The sequence below is a fragment of the Seriola lalandi genome, unplaced genomic scaffold (assembly GCF_002814215.2).
Source record: "Seriola lalandi dorsalis isolate HSWRI2012SDOR001 ecotype SW California unplaced genomic scaffold, Sedor1 jcf7180002054861, whole genome shotgun sequence".
Classification (NCBI taxonomy): Eukaryota; Metazoa; Chordata; class Actinopteri; order Carangiformes; family Carangidae; genus Seriola; species Seriola lalandi.
In genome coordinates, this window is record NW_019525414.1 from 1560122 (window position 1) to 1579255 (window position 19134).

The 19134-nt window shown below is 41.7% G+C and overlaps 1 protein-coding gene across 4 annotated transcripts in view; it reads right to left on the bottom strand.

Annotated features, from left to right (window-relative positions):
- espn (espin) overlaps nt 1–19134 on the bottom strand; it is a 39087-nt gene that overhangs the window by 14090 nt on the left and 5863 nt on the right. For 2 of the 4 annotated variants that reach the window (XM_087179666.1, XM_087179665.1), the window contains exons 3-10: nt 14566–14752; nt 13934–14116; nt 12324–12455; nt 10374–10629; nt 9711–10003; nt 5886–6047; nt 3077–3305; nt 2165–2218 (exon numbers count right to left, since the gene is read on the bottom strand). In XM_087179666.1, coding sequence (XP_087035792.1) covers nt 2165–2218; nt 3077–3305; nt 5886–6047; nt 9711–10003; nt 10374–10629; nt 12324–12455; nt 13934–14116; nt 14566–14752 — 1496 coding nt within the window. The remainder of the gene's footprint in view (nt 1–2164; nt 2219–3076; nt 3306–5885; nt 6048–9710; nt 10004–10373; nt 10630–12323; nt 12456–13933; nt 14117–14565; nt 14753–19134) is intronic. The other 2 variants (XR_015438549.1, XR_015438550.1) reach the window with 2 other exon arrangements.

A 19134-nucleotide genomic window follows, 5' to 3' on the forward strand; every position in this document is an offset into this window, starting at 1 on the left:
AGTAACTGAAAGTGACAGCGAGCCATTGGCAAGCTGGCTAGGAATTAACACGCATGTGCACGCGCACACATGGACGGATGCAGTCAGGCGACACACACATACACACACACACACACACACACACACACACACACACACACACACACACACACACACACACACACAAACAGAGTCACCGTCCAATCCCTAGCTCATTAGTCCTGCGTACCGGACCAATCCCCTCCGCAACAAACCTGGAACACAGTTCACTCACACACGCATTGATACAGTCTCACCTCACATTTACTGGATTACAAAGAGAGAGAGAGAAAGACAGACTAAGGACCATCATCCACACACAAGCCTTATACAAAGTGTGCTTCCACCCACTCTAACTGTTGCCTGTAAATAGTTTGTGGATACAGCAATCGTATATAAATGTAATTCTTGTAACAATTTTCCTAGAATGTAACTGGATCAGTCACAAAAAAATACTAATACTAATAATAAAATTTCACATTTTGGAAATATAAACAGCCTACCTTCATCCATACCCCTGACAAGCCCCTGAGCCCCTGAGCAGCAGATCATCCACAGCCAGGTGTGTCAAAGGCAGAAAAATTAAGTTGGTGCTGGAAATCTCCTTGAATACACCTTCGCATTTGTGTGTTTTGGAGTCAAAGGTTATGTATGTGTGTGAGTTAAATTCTGTTTAGGCTAGGGGTGTGGACTAAGCAGGTCTGCCAGGCTGAATGAAAAGGAGGGTGGAGCTGTGACAGGTGGAGAACATTTGACAAATAGCTTCTCATGATCGACATCATAGAACAAGGTTTTTCTTCTCTGGGTTAGCTGCTGCATCTGTTAGCGCATCAGATAGAGGTGTGTACCTGTGTATGTCTTTTAAAAATAAAAGTAGGATCCTCTCTATCCCGTTAATCAATGTAAAACAATAGGGAACTTGCAAGCGTTTACGATGTTGTGGCAGCACTTTAAATCAGCCACCTGGTGTGTTGCCATCGTTTCAAAGAGTGCCTGAGCTGTAAACTCATCTCGAGCTCTCAGATGTGTTGGTGGTTTTTAATTTTACGACCACCTAATTGCCTGTTTGTCGCCTGATTAACGCTGTAGCACAAATCATGCCATTAGTGAACATATAATACCGTTTTATTGCCGTCCTGCCATTAGGCAGCAGGTGGAGCATGAACTGATGAGGCAATTGGATGTTTGGTGAACAAAGTGTTTACATAAAATACAGTGATTGTAAAAAGGTCCCAAATGAAGAATTTAATAGTTTACAGCTGAACTGATTGCTGTTTATGACTCAGCTGTAACCCAGAGCTGAAGCCATATTATACTGAAAACCTTCTTTCACTTAAACCTTTACTTAAGATAATGAGCTGACTCACGTACTTGGTCCAAAACAAATATGCATCCTGCACCCTGTGTGGCGGTTTTACTGATTTATAAAAGTATGTTACAGGAAAAATATTTTGGGTAAATAAATATACCTTTTTTAAAAGTTGAATTTGAAGTATATTCTCAAGCAAGTATACAGGAGAACAGTATGTTTTGGAGGTTTGGCTTTGCTGTATCAAGATGAAACAAAAAGATTCAGCATATTCAGGAAAAATCGAATTATTTTTTGAGAAAATTAAAATATTAATTATTTCTTACTGTAAATTAATTAAATAGAAATACTTTCTACTCTGAAGGTCATTTTTTGTACTGAAAAAATGTAATAAAATAAATACAGAGCATCTTGGCGCGTAAAAGAAAATTGCTTCAGCTCAGGAATCAGATGGGTACTTGAACTTGTAATTTGCACTTTAAATTTGCAAACTTGTTGACTTAAGGGTGAAACGGCCGCCTTCTGTAGATGTTGCTCCTTTGTCTGCAAAGCCATATCAGGTTATCTACACAGTTCAGAGGGCTTTTTCCTCTTATTGGACCAACAACACACCACTTACTGTGAAACAGACACTGATTGTTCAGAACTACAACGATAAGCTGCATATACAGGTTTGGGTCACTGTTGTTTTCATATGTCAGCAACAGAGAGAGGCAAAATATTTCTATGAAAAGCCCAACATAATGATTTTAAAATCTTATTAGGAAAGTGCGAAGGCCTGTGGTGATGCCTTAATGTGTTGTGTAATGAACTGATTTCGCTTTAGTCTGTACTTACTCTTTATCGGTCTTAGTGTCCCTCCCTCTGCTTGAGAGGCAGAGATTTCCCCAACTTGGCGGAGCAGCAGTGAGGACAGGCCATGGCAGGCAGAAAAACCAAAACAGAGCGAAACGGGAGGAAATGGAGTAGGTGACAGAAAAGAAGGAATATTTTAACAGTAATGTATATTAAATGGTTAATGAGGAGAAAGGATTGGGAAGCAGAAGAAAAGGCTTGTTACAGAAATCAGTATAAAAGTCATTACCAAAGAGAAATATGTGTGTTTTATCTCTTGTTTTTCACCTTTTTTTTTGACAAATAAAGGTTACTTTGGGAAGTTTTCTTCTTCTTCTTCTCTGAGGTTGAAAGGTTACCAGTGCCTAACAGGCTGGGCTGAGTGATGTTGGGCTTAATTTGCTTCCAAGTATGTCATTTATTTATTTAGTCGTGTAGTTGATCTTCATGCATTTTCAAGATTCATGGGAACCTTGGGCAGTTTTTACCACTTAAAAAACTCATCACACGTTACACAGTTAAAATTTCCCTGTAACTAGAACAACGTGTACAGACAGCAGTATCCAGGGCAACAGGGCACTTAAGGAAATGGCTGAACACTAAACCAGTTCTCAGGGTAATCGTAGCCCAACTTCATTAATTAATAATCTGTTATAGGGTCAGACTCAATCTATCTGTTGAAGGATTACATTGTACCCATAATGCAAGGGAATCTGCTTTCTAGGAATGATTTTACAATGATGTGTAAGCAAACCATTCATCAGAAAAAAGGTGCATAAATGTGTTGCCTTTTTTTTTTTTTTCAAGAACTCTGAACAGACGTCTAGTTCCACAAAAAGGCAGGAAATGAAGAGAAACAAAACAAAAAATAAAAGGGTGTAGGAGGCAGGAGGAAAAAAGTTAGGGAGCACTCACTTCCTGATGAGGAAGATGGGCGTCGCTGGTTGCTGGAGGTGGAAGTGAAATTATTCTGGGTGGTTGGCGTCTCCGGGGGCAAAGGAGGAGGTGGAGGGGGTGCTGGCATTGGGTTACTTGGGGGAGGAGGGGGCGGAGGTGGCGGTGGGGGCGGGATTGATTCCTCCGTGGTGCCACTCTCAGAGCTGTGGGCGGGGCTGTTGGTAGGCTCCTCCAATAACACAGAGCCCTGGTGGGAGAAGAGGGGGAGGGACGTGACAGAATTCAATTAGCCTGTCATATTGTATACCCATTAACTTGTTGTGGTGACCCTGGTGGGATTTCTCCTAGCAACCACATTGTTGTACTGCTCTGTTGCCAATATTTGGTCACTGATAACAGGGATGAAACAGGTGGCCCATGTAGTGATGTTGTCCACTTCATTTTAAACACCACTTGAATGTTGGTGTTTGAAATCCCAAAGCTTTTTTTGCCTCTGGTAAATAGTGGGATTTCTGTATCCCACATGCCAGAATTTATATTCTTAAAATATGTACAACAACAACAAAAATAAAAACAGGAGTAAACACATTAAACATTTAACACATCTGCTTCTTCAAAATACATTTTTGACTATTAATAAAAAAAATTAGCTTTTTCATTAAATTGAAAACAATTAATAAATCAACAGCGACAGTGAATGTGTTTTCCCTGCTTGCATTGGCATGCCAGTTGAAACTCCTGCTGGGCGGAGCAAGCACTGAATTCTTGTGCACAGGCCGTGGACAGTGACAGATGTCTGCAGCCTGAACAGAGGTGCCTTCCCTCTGCTTCCTGCCATCTTTAATCACCTCATAAAGACATAATACTCTATTGCGAACAACGGCGCTAACACGACCTAATCTCTTGGGGGAAACTCGGAGGGAAAACAGTGGGAAGAAGCCATCTGTCACTGCAAGTGATAGTGCTTTGACCCCCACACCCTGCACTCCCCCAGCACACACGCGTCTGACACCATCTGAAAGTGTGCCGTAATTGACTGTGACATTTAACTCGACCCGCCCCTCCTTTATTCTTCAGACGCGTGCTCATCATTGTTGTCCCCTTTACTTTTCAGAACCCCCCTGAGAGTTGGAGGGGGTGGGGTGGGGTGGGGTGGGGGGGTTTCCCATGTCCAGATGGGTCTTTGCAGCACGTGCCATTGCTTCCGTTGATTAAGCGGCCCATCTGCTTGGGTGCCTCTGAGACCAGGAGGGGCCGCACTGAGACCTTAATTGGCTAAATGTGGATTATACCCCATATCACCGAGAACACCCCCCACCCCTGATACCCATGAAATTATAATCTCCTGGGACACTGATGGGAGTCTGACTCTCTTTATTCAGATGCCTGTGCAGGCATGTGGCAGCTAACAAGTGTTTTAACCAATAATCTTGGGGGAACACTTGGAGTCACAGAAATTTACCTTGATGAACATTTATAGGGCACATACAGAAGCAAATGTATTTTGCCTTGTAATCTAGCACTGACAAGAAAACTAACTGTTTTTTTATAGTTTTTTTTTTGTATAATAAGTAAATAATGTGTTGCTCATTGTATCAACAGCATCCAGTGGCAGCTCCGACACACATCAACTCAAAAATGAGTGAAATGACAGTGTTCTTCTTACAACCTACCCAGACTGAGTAACTGAAGTGCCAATATCAAGTACTGAACCTAAATTAAAGATTAAACATTTCAGACAAAATGCATATTTTATTTATTCTGGATGATGAGCAGTACTCTATTTTGAAAAACGTTTACAATTCAGAAAAATCTAAATAACAAGGTGCAACACATTTAACGTGTGAGCTTTTATTGCCAAAAGAAATCACAGCATTTGTGCTGATCGATTACTTAGAGAAAATGTGACTGTGGTGTAATACCTAAATGTCAGGCTTAAATTAACCTTTTAATCTTTATCCTTATTTGTTTACTGTGATCTCACAGATTTGTTTGTAGCTTACCCCCCCCCCCCCCCCCCCGATTTTAAAAAGAAAATAAAAAGCATTCATTAAAACAATAAGAAACAAATCACCAGCTGTCACTAAGATATGCTAATATATACAACATATCCTTGGCCATTGAAAAATACAAGATTTAAGAGTATTCTCATCTGGTCATTGGTGACTTCCTGCTATGTGCTGTGTGTTATCTGGGACTGTCCTGAGTTTGTTCCATTGTCAGTTTACACAACAGGGTGGAGACTCAAGAGGCAATGGAAATTAGGGGGCAGTTTGCATCAGGTGACAAACAAAAGCTGAAGAGGACACAAGATTATGCAACATGCTGAGTGGCATAATGCACAGGCAAATGGTGCAGGCAGTGTGGTAACCTAACGCCAACATGCCATCACCCAGCCAAACCTTATCCTGAAAAAGACCTGATAAGGAGCTGGGATGCTGAGATGCGCACAGTCCATCAAGGGCACAGTATATTAAGCCTTTACAAACCATATCCCAGTATTCATCGGAATTACAGCCCATATACTATTGTTTTGCAAACACTTTGCAGTGCATGCTTCGTTACATATCAATATATGTTAAAATGTAGTCGTTTAAAACCCCAAATAATCCTATTATCAGTACTTCTCTGAAATCAGCAGCTGATGATTTTTTAATACATTTTCTGAACCATAAGACAAGGACAAGATGGCAAAGGACTCATATTGGACATTAGACATGCACAAGCATATGTATCCATATGCTTTATATAATGAACCAGATTCTGTGTGATGCTGCCACTGAACACATTAATGTTGCAATAAACAGCAGAGACCTGCACGTCTTACCTCCTCGTTGGGCGCCATGACTTTGCTCCCACGGGGCTCGGCCGAGTCACTGCCGAGGGTCTTATAGTAGTCCCCAGTGCTGGGCTGCTTGCTGAAGCTCCTTGACCTTCTGTTTGAATCCACGCGCCGCAATGTCTCGTGGTTTTCTCCAGCAGTGAGCTGCTTAAGAAATAAATCAGAGAAATATAATTACCCCGTAAAAGGCTTTGGTTCCACCTAGTGATTTTCCACCATAATGATGATTTACGGCAATCACTTGTCTTATGTGATAGTAACCTGAATTGAGTCAAAGAAAGTGAAAGTGATAAAATACGCTTCTTAAACAAAAGTTGCCGACATATGTATTTGGCTGACAAAGTAACAGAATCATGGTGCTTTAAAAAATACTCCGTGAGAAATGGATTTATGTGGATAAACGGTGCTTTCGGAGTGAGCTTGTCGCGTGTGGAACACCACACTGTAAAATGTATAGGAGGTGTGCGACCAGATTAGCTCTCCCGTGTGACCAAAGCCGCTTTGTTTGAATAACAGAACAAGGCTTTAATTCAGTTCAAGTAAAACATAAGCATGTTTCATGTAAAGACCGCAGGGCCACAGAAGGTAAGAACTCACAGGCAGCTTTGAGTCCAGTGTAAGAATATCTTCCTGTCCACAGAGCAGGGTCAGAGGTCACTAACTTGGCCTTTTTAGTTGAGCACTCTCTCCTTCTGCTTTGACATCTATCTTTACCTGAAGCTGCCAAGGCAGGATATTGAATTCATGTCATTTAGCAAGTCTTCGCTGTATGCTGCTGTTAAAATGTGGCCCATGTGGCTCAGACTGTATATAATTCAGAGTAAACGGACGTCAGCGGGAATTAAGCTCACCCTGCATTTTGACCAGCCATTGTGACTAACATGCTTTTTCTGGTCAATCTGTGACCACATTTCCCTTATGCAAAAAGCTGTGCATTTGCATTTAGTACTCTTCTAAATAAACCTTGTGTTAAATCCTTTACTTGGAATTACTTTTTTCCAACAATGCATTTCACAAAAATGGTGTGTAAATGTGAAAACGTAAATCTCTTTTTACAGTATATTTCCAGAAATGAACCTTGAAAGATGTCAACACGCCTTAGTCATCACAGCGAAATGTGACGTTACTTTGCCTGTCAAATCAGACTTGAATTGATTTACATTTCATTGCTCAGCGTAGCCATGACTTCTCACGAAAGCCAAAGCCTCAGACGTCAAGCAGATGTCTGACGCTAATGTAAGCTGAAATAATTGACCCCTGACCTCTCCTCCTTTGTGGTGTCATGTTCTGAGTTCTTACAAGCCTGTTTCATTTTGTTGACTCATGTCTGCTGTCAAAGAAATGGTCCCTGAGCACTCATCAGGTCGGAGGGTAATGTGAGCAGGGGAGCGCTACAGATGGTTTGATTGTCATCCTCCAGGGAGGTGGGCCAACAATAGCAAATGTACAAAGCATTTTAGCGGCACACCATCCCCTAACAGACGTATACACACACACACACAGACACACACAGACAGCCTTTCTTCCCATTATATGGATGTGTCTGTCAGCATAAAGTCATTGTGATATATTTGTTCTTTCGGTCTAATGGTTTTGGATGCATTATGGAAGGCTGTTTAGCCTGGCGGCTGTTTCACATTGTTCAGTTACATTTTCATGTGGTTTTGCAGATTACAAAAGGTCATATACTGGTAAACTGTGTGTGTCATTTAAAATGAGTAACAACTTACACGCATGCTTTACAACAACCAATTAAAAAAGAAAACCAGAGGAAAGTAAACTGTTAAAACATGATGATGTTACACATTCAATGACCAACCATTCAGCAGCTCAAACGCCTCCAGGAGCCGGAGATTAGCCGAACTAAACAAAGCACCTTGTAAAATGTTTCATCCGTACCCCCCGTCTTTGACATGACATCACTTTTGCCACTGCTAAAAACGAAGCTTTCTTATTCCTCTTAACACCTTACCTTAGCGTTAAAACTCCTCTCCTGCAGCTCTCCTCCGGTCTGGACCGAGCCTTATCCACAAAGCTCAGCAAAGCACAGAGAGTAGCTGTCACCAGATCCACAGCGTTACCACCGCTCTGCTCAGTGCTACACCTGTCACTCTACCTGCCCTCTCACTTTACCCACAGGCCTCATCAATAACCTATCAGGTCGTCCACAGCAGTGACAATGATGTCACCGCCAGCCCACAGACCAACCACTCCCCAACCCTGCCTCTTATGTAAAACACAAAGTCCCCGGTGCTGGCCGGCTCATCATGGTCGGCTGCACTCAGATCTCTCAAGATTTAGGATTATTACAATATTCAAGCATTAAGTGCCTCAAGTGAGCAGCAAGAACGGTGAACTTGGACTCCTAATCGTAGTGCAAGGGACTACAGCAGGTCTAAAAAGTAAAAAAGTGTTTAGCAAAGCAGTCATTTGCTTTGGCTGCGTCACATGACATTTGACTTCAGTCAAGGCAAATAGACAATTCAAGTGAGAATGAATAAGAGCTGGGTTGTAAATTTTCTACACACAAAGCTTAATGTCTACAGGTTGAGATCGGTCCATGTGATTAGGGCACTGTTCCCTGTTACTATGTTGACCAAGGTAGATTGTTTTTCCCAATGTATATGATGCACACTGATCTTAATTGTGCGAGTTTGTGTGTGTGTGTGTGTGTGTGTGTGTGTGTGTGTGTGTGTGTACATGGGTTCCTTTTTGTTAAATTGTTAATGAGAGTGTGCCCGGGGCTGGTCACCTGGGTATAGAGAGGGGAGGGGGCAGCACTAATTAAAAACTCTCCCCCTCATGGCTGCTGGTGCATGCATATATGCACAAAGACAAAGAGCTCAGCCTGGAGACAGGACTGTACCTGTGGACTTTATAACAGCTAAGAGAAATTGACTATTGCATAACTGAACTATACATCCAGCCTCTGTCTTTCTGTCTGAACATTTGATTTTTACTGTAAATCAGCTGATTCTGTCACTCCTTCTGTCACTGCTGACACAAATTATTTAGCAAAAATATATCTTTCACATCTCATCACTTCTGTATCTCCTGTGGTGTTTGGTTGAAGCTAAAGCAATGACTGGAGAGACTCTTGCTATCATCTTACTGGAAGACATGGTAACAATCAGGATAAAACCACTGCATGAGGGGAAAGTGAGTCCTTAGATTGGTCATCTGTCATATGCTCCCTGAACAACTGAACAACAATTCAATCAGAATTACAACTTCACAACCAGTTTTATTGTGCTTTACAGCAGCACTCAACCCTCAGAAGCAGCACTGGAACTACTGTTGTCAGTTTTAATTGCTCCTCCTTGTCAGCTCTTTACACACACTTCTGTGTGATCTGAGGCCAGATTAATTAGTGAAATTAAGATCAAACCCATCACAACAACCATTGTGTGTGCCAACCTAGAGGCCTGTCACATTAATGAGCATCTTTGTTAGCCTTGTTAGCCATGCTAACACAATAACATCATTGTGGGTATCCAGACAAGGCACATTGTTACACAAGAGCAACAGGCCAACTGATTAGACACAAGGGAAAATGGCCGATTTATCCCAAACATCCCACTCCTTCTGCTTGTTTAGGATTGTTCTATATCACAGAATTCAGGATATCTACAGTTATAGTAAACTAATGTATGCATAATTCACAATTACCTATAGCTACAGTATACGTCCCCCTATAAGAAGGACTAGAAGTGACTACACTCTGTTTGCTCACTCTGTTTGAAGGACGTGCACCATCAATGAGCACAAATCTCTTGAGCTCATGTGGGAGCTCATCACCACTGTCCTTACCCCCTTCTTGCAGGTGTTGCTTCCCACGTGCCGCAAGTTGCTTTTCACCTTGAGGAACTCGGCCGACGACGGCTCCTGAGGGGGCTGCGGTGCTGGGTAGGTCGGGGGTGGAGGGGGCGCCGGAGGAGACTGTGGGGGAGGTGGTGGTGGGTAGGTTGGTGGCGGCGGCGGCGGCGGGGGCTTGGAGGTGGCATCAGCCGGTGTGTCGTTCTTCTTGCGCGTGTCAGAGCCAATGTCTGGGTTTAGCATGTCCATGTAGGCCTGCATGTCTGAAATGGCCGACTCTGATGCACCTGTCACAAAGACACGTAGACGTGACTGTCTGAGTTTCTTACAGGAACCCAAACATGGTGAACTGCTGATTTCAAATGAATAAGACAAAGCATTAAGTAAATCTTTCAACACTTACTCCATTCCATTCTCTTAATACAGCGTTCAAACATGAATGAGACACATGAGCTACTCTTCACCACTAGGGTGCAGCACCACTATATTATGCCCCTGCGACCTGGAACAGCAAGAAGCAAACTGGTGCATGTTGTTGGCTCTACCTCAGTAAATAGTTGAGGTTTTCATCATTTCTAAAATGCTATATTTGGCTTGTAAAAGAGACAGCAGTGGAGGATTCATGGCTAAATGATTGAAAACGGCAACTTTTCAGACCTGTGTGTGCAACTGTGTTCAGCTGAGCAGGCGGGCCTCGAGACGTTGTTAAGCTGCTCCTCTTCTCCCCGGTGCTGGACTGGCTGGAGGTGGCTGAGTCGTAGTTGGACAGGGAGCTGGACGGCGAGCTGATGTCAAAGTGTGCCACCTGGCTGGCGGGGGGCATGGTGGTGTTTGGGGACGAGAGGCCCGAGTCCGGCTGCTTGTACTCGAGGTCCGTTGAGGGGTCCCGGGACAAAACCCGGTGCTCAACACTCTGTCAGAGGATGCAGCTCATGAATACAAGCATTATTATATCTGTTTTTTTGAAACATCCAACATGTGGACATGATTTCCACAGTAGCAAAAACAACAAAACCATTATTCTATTTATTCTTAAATAACTGCTCATTCTAAAATCATGTCTGATTCTTTAAATTTAGATGCGAGGATACAGCGTCATTATACAAGATGCAAAAACGACTTATCATTAATATCATCTTTTTCATTCATAATTTCCCATTCCACTACCTCTCAGCCCCTAATGAGTTACAGGAGGAGAACAGCATTATGAGTTTAATTACTGCACACTAATGAAACATCTCACAGCTGATCAGAAAGCCTCTGGGGCCCTCTGCTTTTCCCACAATGCAATCCCTCTTGGGAAGAATATGAGGGGGAGGTGTGTGTTTCCCGCACACCAGAGAAGAGTTGAGTGTGAAGGAGTTATTTTTCCTCTAACCACTTGGGGATTTCAGCGGGTTGAAGCTATGGAGGCCACTGTATGTCAAGTGTTAATAGCTCTAGTAATTAGCTGAGAGAAACTGATGTCAGTCAAGGGACATGTTGGCTCAGTGACAACTATTTTGTTGCTGCATTGTGCACAGTCTTGTGTTTTTCAAGGTTGTACTTTTGTTCTCGGGCACAAACCAAGTTAGGATTCAAATGATGAATTATTATTAATAATATTTACATTTTTGACGTATATGATGCAGAATATAGACTACAGTTTGCATAGCAGATGTGATAAAAACATGAATGATGAAAACAAACAGTCATTTCATCCAGAGTAGGATGAAGTGGAGGCTGGGGTCGTGCTATTTGTGCTACTGATTCAACACACAAGGCAACATTTCACATGCCGTCTAGAACAAATACTGTATGTTCACTTGTTTTGACGTGTGAGAGTTAAGATCCCTCGGGACCAATTAGTATTAGAAAATGCAAAACACACCAGTAAGACATACAGTATGTCCCCAAGTTTGGTGAGAACTAAAAGCAGTGGTTACCAGTCTTCTCGGCTTGCGACAGTCTACTAACGACTCCGTCATACGTTATACCTTTACTATGAATTATGAACAGTTCAGCCCAGAACTGATTTTTTTCCCTTCTCTCATTTGAGGAATTTTTAACGCTCTGAAAAAGGTCAAATGTCAAAATTTGACAAAAAGTAAAGATTTTAGAAAAATTGTAAAGACTAAGCATAGTTTGTGTTTTTCTTAACTCTTTAACCATATGACCCCTCAGATTTGTCTCGGTTCCCCATTAGGGTTCCCAACCCTGAGGCTGGGAACTACTGACCTAAAGGGTTGCGGGTCAGTGGAATTTTTAATTAACAAGTAGCACATAATTCAGTGAAGTTTTAGGAAATCAGGAGTGAAAGATATTGTTTATGATTCAGAGATAATTAAATGTTATTGTTGATACTATTAGATTTAAAATTCCCTGAGAAACCTCCCAGTGATTTGATTAAAATCCTGCTGAAATCACAGATTTCTGTTTTGAAATGTGTATTGAGGCTAAATATACAACTGTCCTAACTGTACAACTTACTTTCTTGAGTAGACAGAATAAACTTTGGATGTTTGTGTAGACAAAATGCTGATAACCCCCCCCCCCCCTCTGATTGAGCCTGTCCTCTGGCAGGTCAGAGGTCAGGATGCAGTAACTGAGCATCGCCGTGTCTCTTACCATGTTCTCCACCGTGCGCAGATACTTGGCGCACTGGGAGTGGCCGTTGTATTCAGCCAGGTCTGCTGCTGTGAAGCCGTCCTGGTCCCTGATGCCCAAGTCCACACCATTGACCACAAGGATCTGACAGCACTGAAGAGTGATGTGACGGAGGAGACAGAAAGTCACTGCTGTGCTTCAGTTAGTGGAAATAAATTGAATCCACACAAAACACCTGCAGATAATTACCTCTGTGCAAACTTTGTAAAAAAAAGTTGAAAGCATTGACTGGATAACTCAAATGTAGACCTTCTGTTGTTGGCAGGAATTGTCCCTGGTTTAGCTTTTGGCAGTTTACACTGTCCATGGCAGTAAATATCAACTCTGCACATAGTCTGTATTCTGCAATAATGATGATATGTCCAGCAAAGACACCGCACCCAACTTGAGGAATAATTAACTGTAGAGGAATACAGCTGAAAAATGTCACCATTATCACTTTATTACAGTATAAAACATATTTATATTTAAATTCCCATGATATATTTCTACTGATAATACCATCATTTTAAACTTAAAAATATCCCTCGCTAAATAATTGCACCCAGGGACGTTCTGGTTATAAAGTATGAGCATTAACCGCGACATTTGAATGAGTCAATGTTTGTTTGTTATGCTTTACTTCCATGGCTTATTAACTGTGGGTGAAACTTCCATCTTTTGTAAGACAGAGTGTAGGTATTCGTAATCAGAAGGAACTTGGAAACAGTTAAAAGCATCTGTTTTGAAACCCCTCTGCAAAGCGCCAGGTGGAAGCCAGACTAAGCCTGTTGTTCTCACACTGAGCGACCTTTGTGTTTCCATGTTGACTTGTGTTTCAATTAGCTTCTTAAAAATGTCCTCTCCAGTCCAAAACCTGGGCCAGCACCTTGTAAGTCAAGGTTTGGGTCAGTTTCCTTTGAGTTCAATTCTGTACTGCTTATGTGACACAAAAATTATGTTTCTTTTACATTTAATACATTAAGCTTGTGATGAAACAGCTCACTCACCAGATGTTGATACAACAAAGCACTATTCAAAGTATTAGTCTGGAGTGGCAACAAAACCACACGCTAGAGGCCTTCCATTCAAAACATATGGTTACGTGTGAAACCCAGTATGGATAGCTCAGAACCAAGAATCATATTGCTCCCACATAACTTACATGAATCATGTATTCATAAATTAGTTAACTAGTAGTTTTTAAGCTGTTCTGTTACCATTAAAATGTACAAACTGTATCAAACACCAGATGTCTCTGTAGAAAGCCTTGACATTCCAACATTAACTTGCTGCTATTATATTATTAAATTTCTACTTTTATTGTTACTGTTAATGTTCATTATTTAAGTTTTGAGAAATGATTGTTAAACTAATGAAAAAGCTAAAGAGATGAGATCTATACGGGATTCCAAACTAAAACACTAGCACCTTACAGTCACTTTCTCTGATGACATTTTTCAATGTCTATGTCAATATAATGTGAAAAGGAGCGGTTTTATTTACCTGTATTTTATGTCACTGTTAATTCTAGTCTGACTCTGCGCACGACATTAAGTAAAAAAAATAATAACACACACACACACACACACCTCCAGTTCACCGTTCTCTGCCGCATCGTGAAGTGGGGTCCCTCCCCAGTTGTCAGTGACGATCTCTCCGCCGTGCAGCAGCAGCCAGCTGAGCACCTTCGCGTGGCCGCGGCTCGCCGCGAAGTGCATGGCCGTGGCCCCGTCTCCATCCTTGTCCGTCAGGCCGATCTCTGTGAAACTCATCTAAAAGAGGGGGAATAATGACACAAGTTAAGTCGTGTTCAACAACAGTAGGAATTCTGCCCAATTTTTAAATAAATGATGAATCAATACAGTTTTATATGGAAGTAGTTCTTCATAAAATTTAAATTAAGAGTTAAATCATGATGAAACAACGTTGTTCTGGTGTTAAAGTCATTTTGGAAACAAAATACTTAGTAGACTAGAACCAAGTATCCATTACATAACATTACATAACATCAATTACAATAACATTTTAAAGATTCAATCAAATGACCCAACATTCATTTCCCTGATCATTGACATCCGTGAGTTCATTTACATTTTATCAGATTTAGTTAAAAAAAATAATAATAAAAACACATTAAGTATATTGAGTACGTACCCTCTCCTTAGAATAAATCAGTGCACTCTGTATTTGTTTACAATGGTGTCCTGACGTCGCAACATACCAGCCAGACGATGACGGTGTTGTGGCCCATCTGGGCAGCAGCATGCAGTGGCGTCATCCCGTCATTGGCTCTGATGCTCGGATCCGCTCCGCAATCCTTGACCAGGTATTGGACGACCTCAAGGTGGCCCTCCTGGCAGGCCAGGTAGAGCGGTGTGGCACCATTCTTAGTTTGGGAGTTGACAACGCTGCATGAAATGAAATGGGATGCTCAATAAAAAGACTTTGTGGCAGCCTATCTTCTCTTTGTCACTTATACCTGCAGTAGCACAACAGCACACTCTGCATCAAATAAACCGGATTGGTGACATCCTATCTAAGAACTACTGACATCCAGAAATGGATAGTTACAATTGTGACTCCACAGTTTAAGTGTGTGATGGTATCTTGGTACAAACAGGACTGACTGGTGAAGGTGGAACTAATTCCATGTCCAGGCCCACAGGTGCAGTAGAACGTAAAAACTTTTTGTTGAATATCTAAAACGACTTTTAACGCTGAAGCAAATGAAGTGGTGAAAGTTTATAGTTAACAGTGTGTGCATTAAGTGTGTGTACAGTATTTCTTTTTAACACCATGAAAGCATGGATTGCTCGCAGCTATATTTTTTCTCAGGCCAAATGAACCAAGAAGGAAACCTGGGTTTCAAATGACAATGCAACATTTAAATTGAATGCAAAACCAATTACACAGTCTGGCAAAAGAAACAAAACACCATTTTACTCCTGGTGTTGAGTCTACAAACATCATATTCACAAACTTTCCCATTATGTAACATATACAGTTTGTTCTTATAATAAAGAACATTTTAAGGCTTCAGTTCTTGATAATAAAACTCTGTTGAGACCCAAACTGGAAAAAATATTTGCAGTTGGCAGGTTAAGGCAAGATTTAACAGATATCATAATCATAATCAACCAATACACAATTTACCATCAAATGATTGTTTATACACGTTTAGCTGTTCAACAGCAGAAGCAGATATAGACTGTGTTACTCTGCACAGCTGGACTGTCTGTTTGGCATGAGTGAGTGCCGCTCCTTACCAGCTGACGGCTATAATAGACACTTAGTTGTTGGCCAACTACAAGAGTATTTAGAAGAAAATCCTGCCGTACAGAGTGGATGTAAAGTTTTATCTATTTATTTTCTACACACTACTGTGTTTTCACATTTATCTGAAAGTGTAGATGAGTAATGGAGGTCACAGGCTACTGTGACAGGAAAACACGCCTTCATCAGTGTCAACATGCAACTATTTTGAGAGCAGACAGCGGTGATGCTGAGCCAAATCCTGCTCCCCATTATTTCCAAAGGCCCTTAGTCCCGCCTCTAATGCAAACGCTCGTCCAATGCCTGCTTTCCTCCTTGGCCCAGATCTTTTCAGTCACAGCGGGAGGTCAGGGAGTGAATGAGCGCTTCCCCACTAAGTCCAATAAGGTCGTGCTTTATTTGGACACTGACAAATGAGCAGTGAGTCTCCTAAGAGGATTAGCACTCCACTAGCTTTGCCCGACTTGCTGTTTGCTTAACGAGGGTTTGCCAGGGCCCAGAACAGCGTGAGTAAGTGAAGAGGAGGAGTGGAGAAGGTGGGGAAAATGAGAGGCATGGCTTAAGTGGACGGGTGGATCCTGTAGACACAAACATGATCCTACCAGGCTTTCCCTCTGAGGGATGTGGCTCAAGCCAACACTACTCACCAAAGACCCTGCATTAAAACTACATGTGGACAATGATTTGTTCTTGTCCAAATCTAACATGCAGGTCTGCATCTGTTTATGATCACTGCGGTTTTATCCTGAACTAGAAATGGATAGGAAATCTTCTATGGAAAGTCCAGTGTACCAAATAAATTGAAGGGAAGAGTTACAAGTAAAAACAAACACATCTTAAATAAGAAGGGGAAGTAACCTGCAGTTGTGTCATCAGGAAGTGGGCACACAGGTAAATTATTCATGACTGTAACCAAAGTGGGCTGAAGTTTCACCTGTGCACCGGGGTCCGTGTGGGAGAGCTGATATTTGTCATTAATCCTAACCACAAACTCCGAGAGACGCAAAGTTGAGAGTACGTGAGGGAGACGGAAACCATCGGAACCAAACACACACGGCTTCACCGCTTCAACGCAAAGAGTCTTCAACACTCTCTCCACTAAAGAGGTGCTTTTGGAGAACAGGTGTAGATTTCAAAGAGCTAAGAAAGAGGTTACCCTTGTGTGACAACACAGCTAGCAAGTGGCACGAGGGGTGCTGCCTTGTCAGTCAAAGGAAAAAAAAAAAACACACTGTGAAGTAGCAGACATTTGATATATTTCCAGTTCAGCGCCGATAAGTAATTTAGCTCAGTAATTGCCTGTACACCGTCCCCTCCCTTCCCCCCCATGTACATGACAACAAAGACCGAGGTTATCTTCATTACTGACGAACTGATGTCACACTAATGGTCTTCTTGCTTAATAAAGGCTTCTTACCTTCTCAATAGCTTTTCCTGTCTAAATAATGAAAAGTTTGAGGGAAAATGTTCATGTCTTGTTTAGAAATGTGACCTCAGTGTCTTGTGTATGATATCTTTTACATATTCCAACATGGATATTTATAGATTTCATAATACACACAGGTCTTGTGTATGTTTTCTTCTGACGTTTTGTGTGGTCCTAAATGAGTAGAACACTTTTAGCTTTAGGTTATTTCTCACACAGAATCAAAACTTGAGTGAATCGCACATCATTGACAACATGCTCTTACAAAGCGTACAGTTGTGACACTGTGGGCCATCTGAAAATGGCATGTTAAACCTCCTGTTGTTAAGGAGAACACAAAGAGGGTTTTTGTATCAAACTTGTAGCAAGAAGTTGAGACGCTTAAAGCTGAAGGAAATATGTGCAACTTGGCAAAAAAGGCTGGATGAAAAACTCTTCTCCTACTCTATTTAGCCCTTTCTCTCCGTGCATCTAAGCCTAACGGTGAACAACTTAAGAACTTATTCCAGTAAGTCAAAGCCAGAGAGAGAACTAGTTGAGCATCTTAGTGGACTGCTACACAGAATAAGCATCAGTCCCACTTATCCACTTCCAATTCTGCTGTAATCGTAATAACATGATGACTTTCAGCGATGAAGCAGAGAGAGATCCTGAGAAAACACTGCTGGTGTTTAACAGCCATCTTGATCACTTTCCTTTGTCATCTTCAGTTGATCCGTGCTGTCAGTACCTGTCTGTGTTTCCTCCTTTGTGCTAACACTGGAGCTTTGCCTTCGATGCCGGGGGAACTCCTGCTTCACGTTCAAACAAAGTCTTGATTTTGAGGGGTGAGGAAATGAATATTTGTTATCATTTTATGTTTGGACTGATTGAACAATTTGAGTTACACATATTCAGCAACTGTTCTATAAACAATGGAAGTGAAAGAGAGGACTAATTAGCTGAAACTGATGAAGTCTTCCCCTGTGACTCCACCTCGTGTGTTCAGGCAGATAACTTTCTAGAAAATCCTAACGCAGAGTTCTAGCCTTCTCAACTGCATGTTGGAATTATGGCTCGGACAAAGATTTTAATCTGCACTAATTGACTGATTAACCTGTCTGTAGTCCCACCCCCCCCTCCCTCTCCCTCTCTTGTGTACTTTTCCCCTCTCTCTCTGTCATTCATTCAGTCTTTTGTGTACCCAGGCTATCAGCAGCGACACAGCACATGAGCCTGAACGTGCGAACAACCAACCAATTCAGATGTGGCCTATAAATCTAACAAACACTAAAATATCACGACACACAGCCGCATCTGTGTTCCCTCGATCTTGAAACAAAGAGACAGGGATTGCATAATGAGTAGAAAATTGCAGGCAGTTAAACGCTGCAGCAGTTTCATGATAAGGCGGCTCCACTGAGATGCCTGTCTGCAGTTCACACAGGACTTTTGTCTGCGTTCAAAAGAAAACGCGTTTGTTGTGTCACATTTGTGACCCTTTAAATCGAAACACAATAAAAATACAATTTTAAACGCAGTCATCTCAGCGGGGGCTGCAGCCCTGCTCTTTCATCACGTTTTGTACAGTCGATGAATAGATACGGTAATTGTATTTTTATTAGTGAATGTTAGCTGTAGTTGTTTTAGTTGCTCTAAATGCTGTGTTGAACATAAAATTGAGGTTGTGTGGAGGTTATTCAGTCTTAGGGTTAACGGTGTGAAATAAGCAACAAAGGACTTGAAATGTAGTAGGTTTGTTTGTTTACTGTTGACTAACTATACTATTACCTCTTTGCAGCAACACTCTCATTATGTAGCGCCATCATTAGGCCACCAGTTACTAAAATGATGCTGTAACAGGGGGTCATGTTATCCTTCTGATTTTTCAAGTAGAGCAAACTCCATCCAATCACCTCTAAAAAGTCGCTGATAGAAATTTGTGGCTTGAAATAAACGGTGAAACAAGAATGCTATCTCACTGCTGCAAAGTTCCTTTCTAAACAAAGCTCCAGAGAAGTGAGTAGAAAGCAGTCCGTCTATTCAAACGTTTTTGTTTTCCTCATTATCTTATCGCCGGTTGGCGCTACTGTGTGTCGCCATGGAGATGGT